Here is a 24,707-nt window from a genome sequence, read left to right on the forward strand (position 1 = left end):
GAATCCTAGTTATGAATGAAAGATTCCTGCAATCACACTTTATTAACATATAACATGTAATGTATACCTGTGCGCAGTATCAGCCATCGACCTTTCTAAAAGTGAAAAAGTTGTCTTTTAATTAAACGTAAAAAAAAAAAAAGTGACACCAAGATTTTTACTGCAGCTGTTTATCTATTCCATATATTGATTATTGGTCTGATTAATTACTGCTCATGCTATCCCGCTATCCCCACCCCAACCAGTCGAGGCAGATGGCCACCTTCCCTGAGCCTAGATCTGTCAGGTTGTTTCTTCCCCTTTAAAGGGGGAGTTTTTTGGTTCCTTTTCCACTGTCGCTGACTGCTTTCTGAAAGGGAATCCAAAGAAAACTTTGGGTTGTTGGATTCTCTATTCCAAAATTTAGGTCTTCACCTTACTAAGTGAAGTGCTATGAGATGACATATGTTGTGAATTGGCGCTGTATAAATAAAAATAAAAAAAAATGAATCCAATTCGGACGAGGAAAAAATGGATTGAACGACCCCCTACTCTACATTGCACAGACCAGTACTTAAAACATTGTAGTCTGATACTGCATCAGCATACAAATGTACACACAAAACAGTAACACAAAAAAAGTAACACATGAGCTGCGATACTTAATAGCCAAGTTGCACGTGTCCAGATCAATCATGTCATATGCATTTCTGAAAGGAGATAAAGTAAACTCTAATCAAATTAATTGAACTACCACTTTTTAAACACCCTTAGCATTCTGACACTTTTTTTTTTCAGTCAAGTTTTAGTCATTTGATTGCTAACATAGTATTTATTGTAACATTAGGGAAATAAACCAAGTAAGTGATGTTGAATTGCTAACAGTCGTACCAAATGTTTCTGGGTTTACCATTACTACACTTCTGGCCAATTGGTACCAGCACCAATCTTGGGTACTCATCCTACATCTGGCATGGACTGAGTTTCAGCTTTTGAACTGTAAATGCAGGTGCAAAGCCTAAGCTAACTAACACGTTTGTCTTTGTTGAGGTGTCTCAGGGGGAGAGCTCAGTCAAGCCTGCAGCTGAGGATATGACATCAAAGGACTATTACTTTGACTCATACGCCCACTTTGGAATCCACGAGGTAATTTCTTTTCAGCGAATAAAAAAATGAAAGAAAAAAAGGAAACACAATAAATTGGCCTTTATGTGTCACAAAGTGTGCAATCATTGTTTTTTTTTTTGTTTGTTTTTTTTTTTACTGCCACTGTAGGAGATGCTGAAAGATGAGGTTCGCACTCTGACCTACCGCAATTCCATGTTTCACAACAAGCATCTGTTTAAGGACAAGGTGGTGTTAGATGTGGGCAGTGGGACAGGCATCCTCTGCATGTTTGCTGCCAAAGCCGGAGCCAAGAAGGTTATAGGGGTATGTGGTTGGTTTTATCAGAAAAAGTCCATTTGTTTTTATTTTCTAGCTGTAGTAATTGCATCACTTGCTGGTGGGGAGGCTTTTGGCAAATGGTAATGGCCTTGGTAGTGGTAACATAAAGGTGAATTAAGAGATTGTTTTGCTTCGTCTCAACAGATCGAGTGCAGCAGCATCTCAGACTACGCTGTAAAAATTGTCAAGGCCAACAACTTGGATGATGGTGAGTAAATAGAATCCAGTAATTTAGGGTCTCTGGGTCAGGATCAGGAAATAAAGTTGTGATCTTTTTTTTTTTTTTTTCTGTCTCCCCAGTTGTCACCATTATTAAGGGGAAGGTGGAGGAGGTGGAGCTGCCTGTGGATGGAGTAGACATCATCATATCAGAATGGATGGGCTACTGCCTCTTCTACGAGTCCATGCTCAATACAGTCATTTACGCCAGGGACAAGTGGCTGGTATGTGTGTCTTCTCTGTGGGAGGAGTTGCTTATTCTTTTAACCCCTTTCAGACATCAACTCTTCCGTTAATCTGACGACTACTAAACAGATCGTCTGCATGTGTAAACGCCCACCCTGGTCGCTTAGCTATGAAAGTTGCGCAACAGACAGCAGCAGCATCCATGCGTGCACACATTTGCACACCAAAAAACACATTTTTCTAACCATAAATTATTGCTGAGTCCGGACCAGGATCCAACAGCAGGTCACACTGTGTCATCCTACATTTCTTCACATCAGAGCGATGAGCTGTCACACTTAGAAGAGCAGTTTAGTTTGAAGCTGTTTAGGACTATTTCTTCGTAGTTTATTACAAGCCTGTTGACAGTGGTAGGATCCACAAGTTTCTCCAGAGAGAGCTGCACACATTTATGCACAGAGCAACAGTAGAAACTTTATTGATTAGGTTTAAATGTACATTGTCCAGACGTGGAGAAAGGACCGATCAGGATCTAACAGTAGCTGTGAATCTTACTTCATCTCAGAGAGTGAGAGAGAATCACAGTTTATATTCTGCAGTTTAATATTTTTTCGCATCGCGTTATTCTCAGAATGAGTCCTGCAGTATCAGTTTCACTGTTTGAAAAATCATAAATAAACAAGGCTGTTAGTTACTTGAACACATTTGTCAACTATTATTATTTTCGTTTTAGTCTGTTATCGCGTTATGTTTGATCCATCACTTGGTGTATTGACCAGTCTTATGTGACTGACAAATATCGTGTGTACTGTTGCTTTCTTCGGTAGTATGTGTGAATGCAGCCACGAGGAACATTAACAGTTAGGTGACCTCGATGTGAAAGGATTTGAATGACAGAATGCTGTGACCTTAACAGACTGAATAACCCAGAAATGTTCCATGTCACATGTCTAAAAGGGGCTTTGATAAAGTTTTCTCACAATGATCTCTTGAATGATCATCACCACAAGAACTCTTAATTATACACTTCTATAATGTCCACTTATATGAAGAAGAGGCTAGTCTTCATCGTCTCTGCCCTGTAGTGGAAAAAAGGTCCTCCAGCTGCTGTCTGAAGTGCCGTGGCTGGAACACCTGCTATCCAGCCTCAGTTAAACATGAAATCTGAAGCTCTGTTTAAGTATTTCTCACTAAAATCCACTTCAGGAAACTGAAACAGAGAACCCAATTAGGTAGAGCTGCAAACTGAATTTATGTTTTAGATTTTTTTTTCAATGGTATTGTAAAAATATATACTGTAACATGACCATTTCTTTAATCATAGCACAGTACGATTACAGTGCTACATACATTCTTTAAAACTGAGTTTGTAGTTGTGTTGAATTGCGACTGTTGTGTGAGCTGGATGGTATGTTGTCACTCATTATGTGGCAATCTGTTAAAGTCTTTTTTTTTTTCTTCCCTCTTTTACCAAACTGACAGAAACCAGATGGACTCATTTTTCCAGACAGGGCAACTCTTTATGTGACTGCCATTGAAGACAGGCAGTACAAGGACTACAAAATCCACTGTGAGTAGTTGGTTACCCAACCAAACATGAACCTGTGAAAAGCAGTGTTTCGCCATTCATAGGATGCCGTGTCCATCTGTATACTGTATAGGAGCACAGAGCTGGCTTTTCTCTCATAACATGCTTAAAGGCCAAAGTAACCTTACCAACCAAAAGACTGATATTATAAATGGTGGTTGTAATATACATGTTTGTGACTGGTCTCTGTCTATGTCTTGGTGTCAGGGTGGGAGAACGTGTATGGTTTCGATATGTCGTGCATTAAGGAGGTGGCAATTAAGGAGCCCCTGGTTGATGTGGTGGATCCCAAGCAGCTGGTCAGCAACTCGTGTCTCATCAGGGTAGGTGCCTGAATATCTGTTTTGATAGTGGTATGCTGCTTAAATGACACTGGCAAAGTTGTGTATCTATCTTTGATTGCAGAGGTGTTAACACTGGTTTCTTTCTCTCTAAATTCTTTTCTCTCAGAATTTGTGAAATTGAATTATTCTGTGTCAACCTATTACTGTGTTTGTTTAGGAGGTGGATATCTACACAGTGAAGGCGGAGGACCTGACCTTCACCTCACCGTTCTGCCTGCAGGTGAAACGGAATGATTACATCCATGCTCTGGTCACCTACTTCAACATTGAGTTTACCCGCTGCCACAAGAGGATCGGCTTCTCCACCAGTGAGTCTACTTCCCTAACACAATACAACTTTTGTCTTCTTACAGTCAAACTAATTATTAGTCAGGACTGGTTTGATACCATTCAAGCATTGTTAACCCATATATACTGGTCTGAGTGGCTCTGCATAACTTGATAACTGGGTACTGCTACTCTAGTAACTGGGTGGGAGCAGTGTGCCGGAGTTTTGATACCACTATTAGCCTCATGAAAAACACTAATATTTAGGGATGCACACTACTGTATGTCCATAGGTCACATAGGTCTCTGACAAAGAGGAATATAAAATTCTCAACTTTTGTTGTGATAATGAAATCATCAGCAGCTACATGTAAAAGCTGCAACTGCAAAAAGTCTAAACAGCCGAACATCATTAAAGGCTGAGGAATGCCTGTCCCTCCCTTGTTTTGTTTTGTTGGAGCTTACATATTTTTTTTACTGTCTCTCCAGTTGGGGCAAACTGCTGCCCTTCTTGAGTCATAAAAGCAATATTAATATTTGTCAGATCTCCAGTGATTGCCCTTCCAAAACGCTGACAAGGAGAGTGCGCTACTTGCACAATCTAGTTCTTAAAAACAGACCAGTGTTGCAAACTTGAAACAGGGGTTATCAATGGAAATCCGATTTTGGACAGGTTAAAGGTGGATGGTAATTGTAAAATCCACTCAACCTTAAAACTGCAAGTGTCTTTAGACATTCTGAAATCAAATTCCATATACAGTGCCATGCAAAAGTTTGGGCACCCCTGGTCAAAATTCCTGTAGATGTAAACAATTAAGCAAGTGGAAGATGAAATGACCTCCAAAAGGTACAGACGACACATTCCCTGTACATTTTACACAAAATAAATTTTTATTGTCATCTTTTACAGTTTCAAAATAACAAAAACTGGGCGCCACTATAGCTCACCTGGTTGAGCTGGCGTCCCATGTACAGGGGGTGAAGTCCCCGACACAGGGGTCGTGAGTTCAAGTCTTGCTCGTGACCCTTTGCTTCAGGTCCTTCCCCATTCTTCTCCCCCACTTTCCTGTCTCTAGCTTCACTGTAATATCAAATAAAGGCAAAAAGGCCAAAAAAAAACAACAACTTTTCAACTTCAGCTATTTTACAGATGGTGTTATGTTTGCTTCCAGAATTTGTTGGAATTTAATTGAATCCATTCTTTCCTTGACCCTTGAAATGTTCCCCGTGCCACTGGCTGCAATACAACCCCAAAGCATGATCGATCCAACCCCATGCTTAACAGTTGAACAGGTGTTCTTTTCATGAAATTCGGTGCCCTTTGTTGGCCAAACATACCTTTGCGGATTCCGGTCAGAGTTCTATTTTAACCCCATCGGTTCACAGGACTTGTTTCCAAAATGCATCAGACTTGTCTAAACGTTCTGAATTTGTTGGTGAGGACGCAGGAGAGGTTTTCTTCTGATGACTCTTCCATGAAGGCCATATTTGTGCAGGTGTCGCTGAACAGTTTACCAGTGTACCACAACTGACTAGCGTCTGCCAAATCTTCCTGGAGGTCTCTTGCAGTCAAACTTGGGGTTCTGACTTGCTTTTCTAGCAATCCTACGAGCAGTTCTCTCTGATATTTTTCTTGGTCTTCCAGACCTTGTCTTGATCTCCACTGTTCCTGTTAACTACCATTTCTTAACTACATTCCTAACTATCGGGACCCGAAAACACTTAGCTATCTTTTTATAGCCTTCTCCTGCTTTGTGGGCATCAATCATTTTCAGTTTCAGAGTTCTAGACAACTGCTTAGTGGAACCTGTGGCTGCTGATTGTTGGGACAAGGTTAGAGGAGTCTGGGTATTTATAAAGCTTTGTAACTTGCATCTGCTGGTCTTTCCTAACGATGATTGTGAACAAGCCATGACGCTAACAGGTTAATTAGATCTGACACCTTGGTCAAAGTTATCTGAGAGCTCAGGTCTCCTGGGGTTCCCATCTTTTGCAGGGTGCTGCTTTCATGTTTTCAGTCAAAAATTGTACAAAACAAAAGTAATACACTGATATTGCTTAAAATATTGTTCAACCTTATGCCTTTTGGAGATTATTTCATCTTCTACTTGCTTAATTGTTCACATTAACAAAATTTTTACCGGGGTGCCAAAACTTTTGCATGCCACTGTAACTAGGGTAGTGTTACCTCAGTGGTTACTAGTTGGAAGGTCAGATGTAAAGCCACAGCACCACCAAGCTGCTGCTGTAGGGCCCCTGAGCAACGCCCTCAACCCTATCTACTTAAACAAATATGTGAAGAAGAATCTGTGCTGAACTGTCAGTCAGCTGTCATTCAGATGTGAAGAGTGTGTAAGTATTAATAAATTAGGCACTAAATACACAGATTGTGGACACAAAGTCAATATAAACTGCAGTGCACTTTTACAGATGAACCATTTGTGTAGTAGTCCTGGCCTATGGTGATTTTTTTTATTTTTTTTATTTTATTTTATTTTTTTTTTAATTTACATCTAGACTGGGTTTAAATGTGTGTACAGAATTTGAAGAATTCGGTTTTAGAATTCAACCTGTGTCCTTGCACACTTCTTCTCCCTGTAAGGCCCAGAGTCTCCGTACACCCACTGGAAGCAAACTGTCTTCTACCTGGATGATTACCTGACTGTCAAGACTGGTGAGGAGATCTTCGGCACCATCAGCATGAAGCCTAACGTCAAGAACAATGTAAGCGGATCAAAGCTCAACAAGAACTTTGAAGTTTTCTTTTACTTGTTGCTTATTTTAAATTTATATATTTAATATTTTCTTACTTCATTTATTGACTGTGTGTCTGTGTGTGTTGACTGACATGTTTTCTTGATTTGCAGAGAGACCTGGACTTCACCGTAGACATCGACTTCAGGGGTCAGCTGTGTGAGATGTCAAAGACATCAGAGTACAGGATGCGTTAGAAGTTAGAATTCCTATCTCCCCCCACTTCCCCCATGTTAGTTTATCTTTAGAGTTCAGAATATACAGATGACTGGGAGTCTGTACAGTAGCTTGATGCTCCCCTGCAGTTACATTGTCATTTTCGTGTTCAAACTTTAACAGCATTTAAAAGGTTTTACCATCCTGGGGTTCAAAGTGCATTGGCGTGGTGATTCATTGTGCAGTAGTCACTTAGCAAAATGTGTCTTTGACATGTACCTTGTGTTTGTGTCCAACAGCTTATTGGGATTTGCTATTTGGTTTTTGTTCTTTTGCATGTGCAAGATCAATATAGACAGAAACATGGACCATTCCCACTGTTTGACAACTATGGTGTTCATCAATAGTTTCCTGGTTTAAGTGAACTCCAGGGTTGTTAATGCTAGGGGTTTCCCCCTGAACATGTTATTTTGAACAGCAGTTAGTACTAAGTAAACCCAAACTGAGAAACTCTGTTCAAAGTTAAAGAGTTGTGTAAAAACAAATAGCTAAAAGTCAAGGCCAACAATAGAGATGGCACACGCAGAAAACATTTCTGTTTCAAACATCAGCAGTTGTGACTCTGGGAAGTAGCTGCATGGAATGTAGCTGTGTCTCAAAGCCATACTACATATTCATTCTACATAGTATGTGTGACAAAGTCTTCGTAGTATTGTTTTAGCACGTTGTATACCCAATATCAACATAATTTACCATTTCATAATAGATGATACATGTGATTCCAGATGTAAATCAAACTGCAACTACTGCCAATAAAACATCACGAATAAAAAAAAAAGAAGTTTTACATCTGACAATAAAAACAGCTTTCTTTAAACCATTTGCAATTTATGTTAATGTTTTTCAGCTGCAAGCAGCGTCTCAATTTACTTTGTGTGTTCTGTTTTGGGAGGATAGCGAGCAACGACATGCGTAGAATCAGTATGTAGTATGTATTTGGGACATGGTGCACAAGAGATGCTGCGTACACTCAGGAAGTTGATCCCAATCATAATCACACTGGGCCTACATCAGGTGGTAGCTGTTTGTAATGCACTAGCTTTTTATTTGGCCTAAATCAGACCACATATTTTTGAGAAAAGCACCGTTCAGCAGGTTAAAGGGCCGCTTTCGGCTGGAATTAACAAAATAAGGTGGCCTGATAGGATCAGGCCCTGAGGCTCCACAGCTGTGTCAATTCTCTTCAAAGTCTGTGTTTATCTTGATACAATGTGTCTGAGGCTGCTTGAGTGAACATAAATGGTCGTACCTATGTTGGCATCCTGCAGAAACAGTTCTGACTCCTCACACTTGATTTTTCTCTCATATTGTTTTTGGCTGCTGCGTTTTTTGTTTTTTGTTTTTTTTTAAATAAAACTAATAAACTGTAAGTGTAAGTTTTCTTTTATTTGATACAAGGTGTTTAGAGCAGTGTGGTGTTCCACCAACAGCATCTTTGTGCAAGGTTTCTGACCGTGCTGTTTATGTTCATTGCCACATACACCTGAGATCGTGCAGTGCAGACCGAGCACACCCTCTATGTGGGGGCAGCCAGTGCTCAGACAATAGCGCAGGTTATCCACTATTCAAAAGGCTGATGGTTACACTGACCAGCAAGTCAATTTTAGATGAATGATATGAAGTGCTTCTCAATGACCTTACTTTTTTTTTTTTTAAGGTCTGCACCTGCATTTTGAGCTTCAGTGAATGAAGCTGTTTAAGGTCTGTCTGATGCATAAAGTCGGCTGACCTTATGCTGAGACTATTTTCACATTGTCTCCCCAAGTTGAACATGAAAACTGCTCCCAGTTTAGTCGTTGATCTGTACTCATTATGGGAGACCGCTCATTCTAACATTTCCCACAGACTTTGGATTGCCTTGCAGTCTGGATCTGACTTGGCCCCCACATTGCAATTGTTACTCGTAGATTCAAACTAAGAAAACAATCTAAGAAGAGTATCCTAAAATATATATGTTCATTTTGAGTTTGAGTATATTACTACTACAACGATGCTGTGTACTCAGTCTAGATCAGTACACACAACCACAATTGTATGGAAGACTCCGGACTTAGAAGTTGTCAAGAAAACGATAATTGACACCCTCCACATGGAGGGTGGACCACAGAAGGTCATTGCTAAACGCTGACTGTTGACACAGTGCTGTACCAAAGCATATTAACTGAAAGTTATCTGGAAGGAAACAATGTAGTAGAAAAGGTGCACAAGCAACATGGATGACTGCAGCCATGAGAGGATTGTCAAAAGTCGATTAAAGAACTTAGGAGAGCTTTATAAGGAGTGGATTAAGGAGGATGTCAGTGCATCAAGAGCCACCAAGCACAGATGTCTTCAGGAAAGGGGTGACAGCTCTCGTATTCCTAACATCACACCACTCCTGAACCAGAAACAACATCAGAAGCGTCTTACCTGAGCTAAGGAGGAAAACAACTGCACTGTTGCTGAGAGGTGTTCCATGTCAGCTTGGCTAGCATCCTCCTCCTACACCCCTGGAGTCCAGAGAGCAGTCCAGAATAGAGCTGCCCCCCCTGATCTGTTTGTTCAGTCTCCTTCTATCCCTGTTGGTGCTTCCACATCTCCAGTAAACCACTGCCTAATAGGCTGCAAATGGGAAGATGGTTTTTTTTAAATTTTTTTTTACATTTGTTAATATAAAATTTCCGAGGTATACTTTAGAGGTAAGTGTTAAAGTACTTAGTAGGTAATTACATGAATGTCTGTAAGTTAACATTTAGCTTTGACTAACCACTGTTGGTAGAACATGTTCTAACATTGTGATTGAAAATTTGTTAAGCAAATCTAAGCTTACATTACCAAATTTAGTGAATGAAAAAGGAGTTTGTCAATGTTGTTATTAAGCTGTTAGCTGTAGCTAAAATCCATGTGGATGAGTTTGTTAATTATGATGAAACTCTAGTTTTATTAACTGTTGTCATCTCAGTGTGCTGTTAGTTCATGAACAGCAGACCAGCACATAGCGATTAGCTCATTAAACTAAGTTAACATCACACCACAGAACACTGGTGCAGAGTAACATGTTTTCTCTCAGTTAAATGACTGAACTACAGTCATTTACAGTATGTATTATTAGTATGTGGTTGTTTGTAGCATCAACTGGAGGCTATTTTTAGCAGGTCCTTTTTATTTCATTACCGATGACTGGATCAAAAACATCTCCTGAAATAATTCTTTTTCTCTTTTAGAAGAAATAATGGTACTGAAGCGCTAATTATCATCAACCCACACTTTACCACAGGATAGTTACTTCTCTATTCTCTATTTAATGTACAAAAAATCATAAAAAACAAAAACAAAATAAAAATAAAAAAAACGCATCATTAAAATGAGACAAGAATTCTATGGATGAAAACTACACAAATGTCTTTGGTTTTGTCAGCTTAAACAACAAAATAAATCAAATGGCAATAACAACACAATTATAATTAAAATGGGCATTATTTAGATAAAATGGTTACCTTCTTGCTCTAAAAATATCCAGGTTTTAAAGCAGTGCTTAAAATTATAATCCTGCTGCTGCGTTTCCATAATAAAGCTCATCCCTCCCTCCATCCTCACATCCTACAGTACTTCTGATGCAGTGCATTTTTCTTTTTGCATGTTTTTGTTATTTGTTGCATCCCTGCATTTGGACTGCATTTGTGTGTTCACATGTGTATGTGCTATGTCCCTAGGGGGCACTGTTGTTCTATATTTAAAACAAATCCTTTTGATTGGACTGTTGCACAACATCATTTCAGAGTGAATGTATTTGAAAAAAAAAAAAACTTTATTGGAAAAAACAATGGGCTCTTTACAGAAACTGAAAGACATTTGTGTTTACATTCTTAATTAAACCACTGATAGGATAGTAATAAATCTGTCCAATAAGAGCCTTCGTACCTCCAGTAAATATTAGCTTTCATGTGTATCAGGGTGTGGTCTCCCAGCATCTCTGTCTTCTGTAAAGATCAAAGGTTGAACTAGCAGGGTGTGATGATGGGCAGGGACTGCCGGTCACTGGCTCCTCCTCTGGTGAGAGGGGCTTCTGTCTCAGCAGGTCAGAGGTCATGAAGAAGAGAAGGGAAGGACCTTTTGCTACCTTGCTCTCGTGGCAGCAGTGGCGTGGGGCCAGCAGCAGCTTTTCATGCAGCACTTGACTCATTAGCTGATCCTCCTGCACATTAATGCTAACCAGTGAGGTGAAGAGAAGCTGAGAGCGAGAGACATTTACCACTATGGACACAAAGCAAGGGAGAGAGGAGGGGGGAGAGAAATAGAACACAAACTTAAATAAGGTTGTGGAATACAAAATAGATATGGCTTAATATTAGTGTTGTGCAATATACTGATACTAGAAAGGTGTCACAATACCCTGGTATTTAAAAATGGTACTACACCGCATTCTATTAGAACTGATACTTAGTAAGATACCAAGAATTGCAGTTTTTTAACATCACATTAAGTCATTGGCTCATTGTGTAATAGTAGGGTGTGTTTGCAGCGTCCAGCAGTCACAGAACAAAAGACACCTTACACCTGCTCTAATATAAGTCAAGTCATGTGATTGTTTAGTAAAAGGGCAACTTTTTTTTCCACTAGAGTTTGACAAGGCAAGTAGGGACAATAACAAATGTTTAATGTGGCTTTATCTTTTTTGCTTACTTAAAAAAAATAGCCAGGGCTGTGTGCTGAGCCCCCTGCTGAGCACACTCTTCACACACATCGGAATTTCAGTTATTTGCCAGAGATCCTTATCATCGGCACTGATGATCTGCATCCTAGTCCTTGTTTAATTCCTTATCAATTCATGTTAAGTCCTATGTGAGACACCTGGCTATACAAGAAATATCATTTCTTATTGGACTGCACTGATTTTAATGACCTTACACTGGCTGCCCATTTGTTTCAGGACTGATTTTCAGATTTTATGTGCTACTTTGGCCCCAGAAAATATATCAGAACTACTGTCCCCTTACCAACCATCACAGCCTCAGAGCCTCAGGCAAGAACCTGCTGGCTGCTACACCTGATGCTTGAAGTCTACAGAGGGCCAAGTATTTGCCGTTAGAGCTCCCTGGCCACCTGCCTGAAATACTCTGGCCTGTTAATTTGGTATTCTCCTTTAAATTACTGTAGAAGCCTGATTTGTCTTACTTTTTCACTCCTGTCTTTTCCTTGTGTGATGCTAAGGATGCACACAGCAGTATAAAACAAACAGGTGAGGAGAGAGTAAACAAGTAGTCTGGGTATCTTTTTTATTTTATCCTTTTTTAAGAGAAATGAGATCACCTTTACACTGAGTCTTTCTATTTAGATATGTTGTGGATATATTGTAAAGTCATTATGTAATAATCGTGGGTATGAGAATGTCTTGTATTAAGCAAGTTAGTAGCGTACACATATGTTGTAGGTAAACTGGAAAATAAAAACAGGTAAACACACCTTTCTATCTCATGCATGGGAATTTTCAGGTTTATAGAAATGGATATTCTTTTATAATAGCACTGACTGGACAGATTAAAATAATCAAATGAATAACAATGACAAATGGTCTGCACTAGTGCTTAGTGCTTTTCTACATTGGTGGTATTCAAAGCGCTTCACAATGTTTCTCATTCACACCCATTCACACACCAATGGCGACAGAGCTGCCATGCAAGGCGCTTGCCTTTCATTGGGAGCAACTTCAGGTTCAGTGTCTTGCCCAAGGACACTTCGACTGTGGAGGGGCCGGGGATCGAACCGCCAAACTTGGGATCAGAGGTCAAATGCTCGACCACCTGAGCCACAGCCGCCCAATAAAATGAAAATAATTATTTCTATTAGGTAAGATCAGTGCTAAAAACATGCAATGAAATTGAAATTATTTGTAGCCAGTAGAAGACATTTTTAGCTGTATCTTAAAGCTAACTGTGTGACTGAAACATGTTCTCTCCTGCTGACTGAACTCTGCAAAAGATGATGAGTAAAAAGATATAACGTCACTGGTCTTCATTTGTCTAATTCTGAGATATTCAATTTATCTACAAGAATCTAGTCTGAGTGGTTGCTTTCACAGACCATCCATTATCTATACACCGCTTAATCCTCACTAGGGTCGCGGGGGGCTGGAGTCTATCCCAGCTGACTTAGGGTGAAGACAGGGGACACCCTGGACAGGTCACCAGTCTATCACAGGGCTACACTTAGAGACAGACAACCAAGCACACTCACATTCACACCTACGGACAATTTAGAATCACCAATTAACCTCAACATGTTTTTGGACCTTGTGGGAGGAAGCCGGAGAACCCGGAGAGAACCCACGCTGCACGGGGAGAACATGCAAACTCCACGCAGAAAGATCCCGGTGCCCCCACCGGCGACCTTCTTGCTGCGAGGCAACAGTGCTAACCAACTGAGCCACCTTGCAGCCCCTTTCACAGACCAGTTGCGTTGAAACAACTCTTTAAAAAAAAAAGGGGGAAAAAAAGCATTTAATGTTAAGCAACATTATTTATCTCTAATGAGAACATGAATTAGTTTTACTTATCTCAGGATTAGAGAACTTTCTTCATGTTTGCGATTTCAAGATACAAATTCCTGGATGCTCGGTAACCTAATGAGTACATAACTACAGCGTCCACAGTTCAACTCTTCTCTGGCTGGAGTGGCATGTTACGGATAAGACGTCCTTCACAACAGAAAACCCGATTACTGGCTGACCCAGGGAGCAAATGAGAAGTTGCCTGTGTGCGTTACCTTCAGCAGCTCTGGCACTGATCAGGTTTTTGGTCCTCTCTGACCTCTGTAGAATCTCCTGAATGGCCTTCTGGGAGTTAAACTCAGCCCCCTGCAGAAAAACTGACAGGTGACCATGGTAACCAGATGCTAACGATTGGTAATGTGCTCAGTGATGATTTAATGATAACCTATTAATAAACACTGTGAACCTGCAATGACTGGAGCTCTGCTTTCAGAGTCAGAGTCGTGTTTAATTCCACCCTCTCCAGACACCCTGGATCTTCACTGGATGTTGCAACCAGAGGCTCCGGCAACTGTCTGAGGGTTCCTCCAAGCACTGAAAAATAAGAAAAAAAAAGCTTTTATTGATAATTTAATTCATCTGAGACAGACCGACTGACGAGAAGAAAATACAAATAAATATACTAAACTCTACTGAAGACAACAAAAGCCTCTTAACTGTAAAAAAAATCTTTGTTAGCTAATGTACAGAAAAGTTTGAGTATTTAAGGATTTGATAATACAGTCAGAAATTTACAATAAGACTCAGATATGTTGTTGGGGGGGTGGCTTTAAACTTTAACTCTGCAAATAAATGTCATTAAATTTAATTACACAGTGGGTAAAATCAAATGTTTTATGTAATTTAAAATGCATCATTAAATGACATTATTATAGAAGCCAAACAAACACAGATGTGGCAGAAATAGAACGCTGAAATGTATTCATATACTTTTGGATTTATTCAAACACTGTCAAACCATGACCATGCTGTACTCTGCTTTTCCTCTGATCTCGCACTGGCTGCTGAAGTGGGGTGTCTCTTCTCAACGTGATGTGAGGCTCCAGTGTTACTGTGACCACCTCTGGATCTTCAAAACACACCTTTTGGGAGACCAAATGAGAGAGTGATGATGATGAAAGTGAGAATGAGGCAATCAAATACACATCAGGACTACAGGATAATGTTATCCACACATATACACCTGCACAATCATAGCCATAACTAGAACCCAAAGCCTTGCCCTTATCTTAAGGCTAGTGGGATAATCCTAACCACCCCAGGAAATATAAAACATATTTGACATTGTTAGGCAAACTCAAATAAGTCTGTGGGCAGATCAGGGCGTTTCACACTGGATCTGTAAACCTCTCACATTAGCAAATAATCTGGGTCCACCACTAGGTCAAACCAAGGTCCATGCCCACTTCTCCAATCGTCTGAAGTGGTAAAATGGAGGCAAATCAGCCCAAAACGTCTGCAGTTCTAAACAGTGTCCCAAATCCCCAGAAGATCAGTAAAAGAAGTACACATTGAGGTTGGGTATCATTTGTATTTTCTAATCAAGGAAAACAAGCGCAATCACGGGTTTCTTTTCAGCATTTCAGCCAGGCTAACAGAGTTGCAGGTCTGTGCTCTGACCCTTGCATTCCTTTAGCTCTCAATAGTGGCAACTTCATGAGCTACTTCACAATAAAATCCTGACTATCAAAGAAAAAGTTTCACACCAGATCAGCCACTCTTTATTACAGGCTATGTCCTAGAGGCTTTCAAGTTAGCTGCAATTAAAGCTCTTGAGTTTTAGCTGAATCTCAGTGCTGCATTAGACACAGTTTATCACAACATTTTATTAAAGAGACTGGAACACATCATTGGGACTAAAAGAACTGCACTTGGCTGATTTCAATCATATTTATCAGATAGGTTATCGTTTATTCACGTCAATGATGGCACAAAGAGAGAAACAGGAAATTGGGGGGAGGACGTATGGGAAAGGGCCATGAGCAGGATTCAAACTCATGACCTCCACATCAGGACTGTAGCCCTGTACATGGGACTCCAGCTAAACCAGGTGAGCTAGAGCAGCACCACTTTGTTTGGTTTTTGACGATAAAGCCATATCCAATAAGTTTGTCAGCAGATAGAAGCACAAAGAGCTCTAAAATCTTCTGGTAGATGGCTGCATTGACTCTGGATTGATATTATATGCATAACAATCACTGGAGACATTTTCTGCTGAGAGTACTTTTACTTTTAATAAACACAACTTGACAGCCTCCCAGCTTTACAAGCTAGTGGGTATTTTAGTGAACTGGAAAGTTTTGACAGGGAAACCAATTCCTCCAGTCGTCCATCTTAGATGTTTTTAAATTCTGCTTCATCACTGCCACATCCTATATAAAGATAAACATGTATTTTTGATGGAAATATCTTCACAACAATCAGGAAATCCTTGTGCGTTGTGCAGCTAACGTGGTGAATGTTGCCATTAGTTTGGATCGTATGCCCACTGGTCAGAGCTCTGTGGAAATTGCAATATTGAGGAAGAGTAGAATATGGTGGAAACTTTAAGAACGATTTGAAATCAATAAATAAGGACTTAGTGCATTCATTTGTTTTCATGTTGCCTGTTGTGCTTCTGTGCAGCTTTAGCAGACCCAGTGTTCACATCTATTTGCATCTGTCCTACTTTCTCCGCACACATACACTGTATTTTAATACAGTCAAATTCCGAATGAAGCTGTTCTCATCAACCCTTTTTAGACATGGGTGTCATGACTGGATTCATCCATCCATCAAAGTTATTCTTTCACTTAGACATGGGTCACTTTTCCGTTACTGTTTTACAGCTTCATGCAGACATGTCCCCCACATTATCTGAGAGAACCACAGTATGCATGCGATATTTATTTTCACATGAGGGTAGATGATACACCAAATGATGTATAATACACACATGGACAAAATTGTTGGTACCCCTCAGTTAATGAAAGAAAAACCCACAACGGTCACAGAAACAACTTGAATCTGACAAAAGTAATAATAAATAAAAATTCTATGAAAATTAACCAATGAAAATCAGACATTGCTTTTGAACCGTGGTTCAACAGAATTATTTTAAAAAACAAACCCTTGAAACAGGCCTGGACAGTCTGTTAACCCTGAAATGAAGGAAACTGAGTTTTCTGTTTCACAAAGGGAGGTAACTTAAAGCCTCGGTCAGTTACCGTAGTAACAGACTCTATGAAACTAACCTGGTCGGGACCAGATCTTTCTCAATAAACCTCAAATTTCTCTCCGTCTCTGCCCTCTTTTAGCCACACACGGTATTTGATTTCGTCATTCATTCATTCAGTCAGCAGGCAAGTTTTGGCGTAGCCTAGTTATGCCTTCTGTCAAAAATTCATTAAAAAAAAAAATCAGTCAGAAGCTATATTAGAAGTCCATTGGGCACAGTAGGTGGCGACTTTTTTCACTAAAATGGCATGTTCTTTTAATAACAATCCCGTGGATGAAGGTGCAGCATTACTGAGCAGAGAATTAAATATTCATCAGGAGATGGTTACAGTTTTGAGCGGTACCATTTCACGTCACAGTCATTATCTACATACAATCTAATCTATCCTCACATGTGCAGCATCACCAACTGTAGTGATGGTCCTACATCCCAGCAGATATTGTGTGTTGCACTGTGTTTCTTTGCAAATGGAAGTTTTTGTGCAATGAGGGAGATGCAGAGCACCTGAGTAAGGCAACTGTATGCAGGGCCATGTCAGAAAAGTGTGCCTCGCCCTGAAACGGCCTTTACCCATCACTGTGGTTTTCCCTGGACATAAACCTGTCAGAGCCATCAAGGAGGAGTTCCACAGGATTGCAGGTGAATGATGTAGAAATCTGTTAAATTAATTTTAAATTACATTCTATAAATGCCCTCCGTTTCCCCGTTGCCATGGTGACTTGTCAAATTGGGGCTCTACTGATGCTGGCTTTTTATAATTGTGGTGCATGTGCTTAACTCCAGGTGAAACTACTCCGAGTTGATTAAACTAACTCAAATCTGCTGTTCTGGAACTGGAAACTCAAGAGTTTCCTATCTCAGAGTAGATCAACTCAAGAGTTCAGGATTAGAGTCAGAGTTTGTTGAACCTGCTTTGTGAAACGGACCCCTGGACTACTGGATGATGTCTGCATGCATGTATGCACCCACAAACCAGCACTACAGGATGTCATTACCTGTGTGTTCCTCTTTCTTGCCGTCTGTCCTCGGCAGTGAGGCTTCAGGTGTATTTGGTCGGCCCGCTGACTCTGCTGCACTCTGTGGGGCTTCGGCTGTGTATGGCCGGTCTTTGGGGTCGGGCTGAGTGTGGCCGAAAGGTCAAGTTCAGGACAGCAAGTCAGAGAGGAAGGGGAGAGTGGGAGAGGGGCAGGGTGAGGAGATGGGGAAGAGGAGTGGAGGGAGGAGAAACTCATCCTGACAGGAAACAAGAACATGTTTGTGCTATTTTTGTTTGTTGTTTTTTAAACAAATAAACAACCATAATCATCACAGATTTAGAAATAACAACCTGTGATAATTTTTTCTGGGACAAAATACGACACCGCACCAGAAACCAACACACACCAATATACAGAAAATTAAAAAATACATAAAGAAAAGAAAAACTCAGTCATGTAATACACTTACAGAAAACGTTGGAGTTACATGTTGGTAATTTTATTTTGAGTTGATGGAGTTGTCCTGTGTATAAAATACTGTTGTTTGAGTAAAAGTGAATTTATGTTCCATGTTGCAATGACATGATATTTTTGATCAACTCATTAGAGCAGGGGTCTCCAATCCTGGTCCTCGAGAGCCACATGTTTTAGATGTTTCCTTCTTCCATCACACCTGATTCAAATGATCAGCTCATCATCAAGCTCTGCAGAAGCCTGAAAACGATCCTGACCAGGATTGGACACCCCTGCTTTAGAGACTAATGACTTACAGCCAGTGTTCCCCTGTTAGAAACATGTCTGTGCCTCAAGTTTCTAGCAGAACATTTCTTTCTAAGCAGCATCATGACAGTGGAACTATGTCGATGTGTCACAGGTCAGATTGTTATTCTAAGCAAAGAGCATCTAATCATGGCTGGACTAAAGGTTTCCAAGAGGGCAGTGTAAACAGCTTTGAAACACTTTTTGAAAACTGGATCAGTTGTTTTTAACGATCCCCAAAGGATCATTTAAAAGATATACTGAAAGATATAAAAGCAGCTTCATTACAGCGACAGATTTGACTAAATAATGAACTCAAGAATCCAATCAGCAAAAGCTCTGTCCCAAGAGGGCTGTCTGGTAGTTTGTTGACAGGACAAAGGCCATCTCCAAACCATTTCTCAGAAGGGGAAACGAGGACAAACACTTGGGGTGGGCTAAGACGCTGCAGCTTTTCAGTGGGTGACTGCAGAATCTCAGGTAGAGATCAGTGGCAGGAACAGTATGAAAAGAGGCCAACAGGGGAGAGAATGATACCACTGTGAAAGATGCTGCTGGGAACATTATGGTGTGTTTTTTTTTTCTTTTTTACCTTCTCTAAAGTTGATTAACATACTTTACATTCAAGCTGTTTTATCCTGACTAGTGTTCTCAGACCTCTATACAAACTACGTTAACGTGTCACGTGGTCAGTATAGACCGTTAGCCGTTTAGTTAGCAAATGCATACAGACTTTAATACGGTAGCTTCTAACCAAAGATAGTTAACCATTCTGCTAAAAAAAAAGTAAAGCATANCATGTAGCCCTGTATCATCATGCAACCTACTGACTGTAGCCAGCTTGTTGAGCTGTGTCTTCCACACTATGAGTGTTTTAACCAAACCAGGGTCAGTGGTCGTGGCAGTGGCAGAGTATGTGTGTACAGGGAGAATTTTAAATGTCAATTAATGCATTTTAATGAATTTTCTTCCTTCTAAATTTCTCAGTTGATTTTATTTGCCGTTATTTATTGGCCCCCAAAACCTCCTGGTAGCTTTTTAGCAGAATTCCACGATTTTTTTTTATCCTCCCTTGTTTTAACTCATGATAGGGTAGTTCTCTGTGGTGATTTTAACATTCATGTTAATGACTCCACCAATACGCAGGCAGCTGACTTTTTAAACATCACAACTTCTTTTAACTTTAAACAGCATGTGTGTGGACCAACCCATAACCGGGGTCACACTCTGGACTTTGTTTTTACCCTGGGTGTAATTGTGGCCTCCTTAAATTTACTGGATTTTACTGTCTCGGATCTCAAATGTATAGTTTTTTTACAGTGAATGTCCAGTTTTTAATATAGCTCCTGGAGTACCCGTATTTTTAAGGAAAACAGCGCAGCAGAGTTCTGCACACTTTTTAATAGTAACTGCCGACAAACAGCCGAACATGCCGACACCAATGATCTGGCCAATCATTTTAATTCCGCCTGCTTATTCACCCTTGATGTCATTTCTCCACTGAAGCTCAGAACTAAGTCCTCAAATAAGAAGCAGCCGTGGATCAATGACAACATTCGCAACCAATAAAAGGGAATATAGGAAAGCAGCGCATAGATGGAAAAAATCAGGTCTCCAGGTGCAGGTTCTGGACCTCAGTGCTGCATTTGACACAGTTGATCACAACATTCTTTTAAACAGACTGAGGCACTGGGTGGGGATGTCGGGTACAGTTTTAGAGTGGTTTTTATCTTATCTATCTGGAATGACCTGAGGAGATCAGGTCGGCTGATTCTGTGCTCGCTTTTAAGTCAGTTCTTAAAAAACATTTTTACCGGAGAGCTTTTCCTGATTTTGAGTTTTATAGCTTCTTGTTCTATTTGTGTGCTTATCTTATTTCAATTTTAATTTCTTTTTTATTGGAAAGCACTTTTTAACATTTGTTTTGAAAAGTGCTCTATAAAGAAAGTTTATTATTATATTATAAAATACAGTCGCCCTTTTGCAGCTCTACCCTCTCTTCTTAAGCCCCGTCCATCAGACAAGCCCGGGCATACACTGGTGCTTTAAATGTGCAAAAATAGTGAGGTTAAAGTCACAAAGACATTGAACTTTCTACTCGGTTTAAATCCAGCTTTTGTGGGTGAAAGTCCTGTGCTGAACCTATTTAGCCACCATGTTCTATTCTCACTGCAGGCTTTGTTACTCTGAATACTGTCTCATCTGCTCTGGGTTTAAAGATCTGTCGTTGGCAGAACTCTTCTATCACAGGACACATTTACTTAAGCCTGAAGAAGTCAGTTTCCCCTCAGATAACTTGAATTACAATACGGTAAAAGGTTAGTATAGAACTTTTGACAAAGGACACCAAAACAAGCTTTAATGGAATTTGTGTTAAAATTAGGAATTTTTTTGAAATGACTGCTACCAAAGTTGAAAACTAACTTTCGGGGGAAAACAAAACAAAACAAAACAAAAAAACACTCTACAAAGTTACACAAGTCTTTATTGATCACATTACATGAAAGGACTGTTTAATAGACAACAGTTAGAGCAATCTAAAATTATTNGTTAGCCGTTTAGTTAGCAAATGCATACAGACTTTAATACGGTAGCTTCTAACCAAAGATAGTTAACCATTCTGCTAAAACAGTAAAGCATAACGTTACCTGGTGTCTGCAAACGGTCAGGACAGCTGCAGGGAACAGGAAGGAGATTCTTGCTGCCACCGTGTTTTCAACTGATTCCGTAATTAGCGACTAGTCTCCAGTAAACGTAGTCATTAGTAGATACGAAAGACTTTATGAACGGGCTTAGGTGTCTTGGTAGCTAACGTTAGCTAGCATCCGGCTGCTAATTGTTACCAGTGACAAGTTACATGTAGCCGCAGTCTGACGGGTCTGCCGAGTTTACTTGTGCTGTTTCGGATCAGTTTCACACAGAAGCTAACAAAAACATTAGAGCTACCACCAGCCCATCATTACCGCCGGGTTCCCTGTTTCATATCGATGACAAACCGACACAGCAGCACCAGGCTCACTGCGCTTCAACTAATCCGCCTCTTTTTTAAAATGACCTCCTCAGTCAAACTCTGTTCTGTTTCCGGGTTGTGTCCGTTTTTCCCTTTTTTTTTTCTTTTTTTTTTTTTCTAGTGTCTCCATTGGAGACATGAACTCTGGCCTAGATGAGATAACAGAGGCCTGTGATTCTTCTTCTCATGTTTTCTTGGACTGTTTCTGTGCTGTTTGAGGAAGGTTGGCTGCTTCCGGGAGGCTTCCTGTTCTGGCCTTTGTTTAGTATTTATGTCTCCCTGCTAGATGCTGCAGAGGTCTTCTCCTCTGCTGGTTATGCAGCAAGGTTGTGCAACAAAAGTCAGACTCATTCCTTTGTTTTATGGAGGATGCCAATATTACTGTTATATTCAGTAAGCATAAGTCCAGGCAGAGGGGGAGGAGTGGCAGCAATCTTCCACTCAAACTTAGGAATCAACCAGAGACCAAAACTTAGTTATAATTCATTTGAAAGCCTTAGTCTGAGTGTCACACACTTGGATTGGAAAGCACAAAAACCAGTTCTGTTAGTGGTAGTATATCGGCCACTGGCCCCCTACTCTTAGTTTCTATCTGAATTCTCAGCTACTCTCGATCAGAGGTTCTCAAAGTTTTTGAGCCACGACCCCCAAAATAACATAAGTTTGTGTTGGTGACCCCCTTATTTTAATTTTTAATATGGCACGAGTAATAACTTTGTTGTTCATGCATTAATGTGTTAAAAATTAATGTGTTAAAACCACAGATTGATCTCTTTACATTAACACGTTAATTTTCTTTTGAATGAAGGAATGAATAGAATTTATTTTTAACAAATGAAAGTGGAAAAAAATATAAAAACAAAAGAAAATAATTTTCAAAAGTGCAAAGCAGAATAATAATATTTCATAACCACATCATTATATTAACACGTTCGAAAAAGGAGTGGGAAGAAATATACACTTTTAATTTTGACAGCCCTAACACACATTTATTTGATAAATGTACGATTTATTTACTTCTTCTTCTTTTTTTTTTTTACAATGATCTGGTGATCTGGCGACCCCCTGAAATTATCTTGGGACCCCCATGGGGGTCCCGACCCCCAGTTTGAGAACCACTGTTCTATAGCATTGCCTTCGTCTCCTGTTCTACTGTAAAGAACCTTGAAGTTGTTTCGTTCAATAGCCACATAAAACAAGTTTGCTAGGACGGCCTTCTTTCATCTACGTAATATTGCAAAATCAGGAGCATCCTGTCTCAGAGTGATACTGAGAAACTCATCCATGCATTTATAACTTCTAGACTGGACTATTGTAATTCCTTATTATCAGAATGTCCCAATAACTCTCTTAAAAACCTCCAGCTGATCCAAAATGCTGCAGCCAGGGTTCTGACAGGAACCAGTAACAGAGATCATATTTCTCTTGTATTAACTTCTCTTCATTGGCTCCCTGTAATATCCAGGATAGAATTTAAAATCCTGCTTTTAACATATAAAACTCTCAATGACCAAGCTCCATTTTACTTTAAAAACTTTATTGTACCGTATCATCCTAACAAAGCCCTTTGCTCCCAGACTGCAGGTCTACTGGTGGTTCCCAGAGTTTCCAGAAGTAGAATAGAATAGGAGGCAGAGCCTTCAGTTATCAGGCTCCTGTCTTATGGAATCAGCTCCCAGTTTGGGTTCAGGAGGCAGACACCCTCTCTAATTTTTAAGGTTAGGCTTCAAACTTTCCTCTTTGATAAAGTTTATAGTTAGGGCTGCTCAGGATCACCTGAACTGTCCCTTAGTTATGCTGCTATAGCTTTAGACTGCCAGAGGATTCTAATGATGTACTGAGCTCCTCTTCTCTCCTCTCCTCTCTTCTTGTCCTGTAACCTTACTATGTTCAGCGTGATGTGATGACATATGTTGTAAACTGCTCTATACAAATAATATTGAATTTAATTTAATTCTGCCAAGTTTCTGCAGACAGAAAGTCATCTTGTCAGCCAGTATTTTGGTAGATCCACAGGCATTCATGGTGCCATGTGGAAGTGTCATCTTCCCAACACCTTTTGCATTCATGTAGCCCTGTATCATCATGCAACCTACTGACTGTAGCCAGCTTGTTGAGCTGTGTCTTCCACACTATGAGTGTTTTAACCAAACCAGGGTCATGGTCGTGGCAGTGGCAGAGTATGTGTGTACAGGGAGAATTTTAAATGTCAATTAATGCATTTTAATGAATTTTCTTCCTTCTAAATTTCTCAGTTGATTTTATTTGCCGTTATTTATTGGCCCCCAAAACCTCCTGGTAGCTTTTTAGCAGAATTCCACGATTTTTTTTTATCCTCCCTTGTTTTAACTCATGATAGGGTAGTTCTCTGTGGTGATTTTAACATTCATGTTAATGACTCCACCAATACGCAGGCAGCTGACTTTTTAAACATCACAACTTCTTTTAACTTTAAACAGCATGTGTGTGGACCAACCCATAACCGGGGTCACACTCTGGACTCTGTTTTTACCCTGGGTGTAATTGTGGCCTCCTTAAATTTACTGGATTTTACTGTCTCGGATCTCAAATGTATATTTTTTTTACAGTGAATGTCCAGTTTTTAATATAGCTCCTGGAGTACCCGTATTTTTAAGGAAAACAGCGCAGTAGAGTTCTGCACATTTTTTAATAGTAACTGCCGACAAACAGCCGAACATGCCGACACCGATGATCTGGCCAATCATTTTAATTCCGCCTGCTTATCCACCCTTGATGTAATTTCTCCACTGAAGCTCAGAACTAAGTCCTCAAATAAGAAGCAGCCGTGGATCAATGACAACATTCGCAACCAATAAAAGGGAATATAGGAAAGCAGCGCATAGATGGAAAAAATCAGGTCTCCAGGTGCAGGTTCTGGACCTCAGTGCTGCATTTGACACAGTTGATCACAGCATTCTTTTAAACACACTGAGGCACTGGGTGGGGATTTCGGGTACAGTTTTAGAGTGGTTTTTATCTTATCTGGAATGACCTGAGGAGATCAGGTCGGCTGATTTTGTGCTTGCTTTTAAGTCAGTTCTTAAAAAACATTTTTACCGGAGAGCTTTTCCTGATTTTGAGTTTTATAGCTTCTTGTTCTATTTGTGTGCTTATCTTATTTCAATTTTAATTTCTTTTTTATTGGAAAGCACTTTTTAACATTTGTTTTGACAAGTGCTCTATAAATAAACTATTATA

At 40.0% G+C, this 24,707-nt stretch overlaps 3 protein-coding genes across 4 annotated transcripts in view; 1 reads left to right on the top strand and 2 right to left on the bottom strand.

Annotated features, from left to right (window-relative positions):
• Positions 1 to 981: 981 nt before the first annotated feature.
• Positions 982 to 8,369, top strand: prmt1 (protein arginine methyltransferase 1; the record flags this gene model as incomplete). The annotated part of the gene is made up of 9 exons (XM_008299592.1): positions 982 to 1,125; positions 1,255 to 1,410; positions 1,570 to 1,633; positions 1,726 to 1,868; positions 3,313 to 3,400; positions 3,626 to 3,741; positions 3,920 to 4,070; positions 6,632 to 6,753; positions 6,897 to 8,369. Coding segments are annotated over 9 exons (1,068 nt in total), but the record flags the coding sequence as incomplete, so codon positions are not given.
• Positions 8,370 to 10,763: 2,394 nt separating this feature from the next.
• On the bottom strand, positions 10,764 to 21,530 carry ppp1r35 (protein phosphatase 1, regulatory subunit 35). 2 transcript variants are annotated; one of them, XM_008299598.1, is made up of 6 exons: positions 21,127 to 21,530; positions 17,738 to 17,975; positions 14,484 to 14,607; positions 13,932 to 14,059; positions 13,741 to 13,831; positions 10,764 to 11,232 (listed from the first exon to the last, which is right to left on the bottom strand). In XM_008299598.1, exons 2-6 carry the CDS (start codon positions 17,972 to 17,974, stop codon positions 10,928 to 10,930), a joined length of 885 nt encoding a protein of 294 aa, XP_008297820.1. In that variant the 5' UTR covers position 17,975; positions 21,127 to 21,530; the 3' UTR covers positions 10,764 to 10,927. The 2 variants fall into 2 exon arrangements, with proteins under 2 accessions (XP_008297820.1, XP_008297819.1); XM_008299597.1 differs by lacking the exon at positions 21,127 to 21,530 and having other exon boundaries at positions 17,738 to 18,336.
• abat (4-aminobutyrate aminotransferase) overlaps positions 20,946 to 24,707 on the bottom strand; it is a 53,495-nt gene continuing 49,733 nt past the window's right edge. The window contains exon 19 of the transcript XR_520893.1: positions 20,946 to 21,015. The gene's annotated coding sequence lies outside the window, so the exon portion shown is untranslated. The remainder of the gene's footprint in view (positions 21,016 to 24,707) is intronic.

This window comes from Stegastes partitus, unplaced genomic scaffold (assembly GCF_000690725.1).
Source record: "Stegastes partitus isolate 25-593 unplaced genomic scaffold, Stegastes_partitus-1.0.2 Scaffold1436, whole genome shotgun sequence".
Lineage (NCBI taxonomy): Eukaryota > Metazoa > Chordata > Actinopteri > Pomacentridae > Stegastes > Stegastes partitus.

Bases quoted from the DNA above. Each gene is read 5' to 3' on its own strand.
- ppp1r35 (XM_008299597.1), bottom strand. From the start codon at position 17,995: ATGTTCTTGTTTCCTGTCAGGATGAGTTTCTCCTCCCTCCACTCCTCT. The intron at 14,608-17,737 runs GTAATGACATCC...GTCTCCCAAAAG, and splicing joins CAAGAAAGAGGAACACACAG to GTGTGTTTTGAAGATCCAGA. The intron at 13,832-13,931 runs GTTCACAGTGTT...GTTTTTCTGCAG, and splicing joins CAGAGCTCCAGTCATTGCAG to GGGGCTGAGTTTAACTCCCA.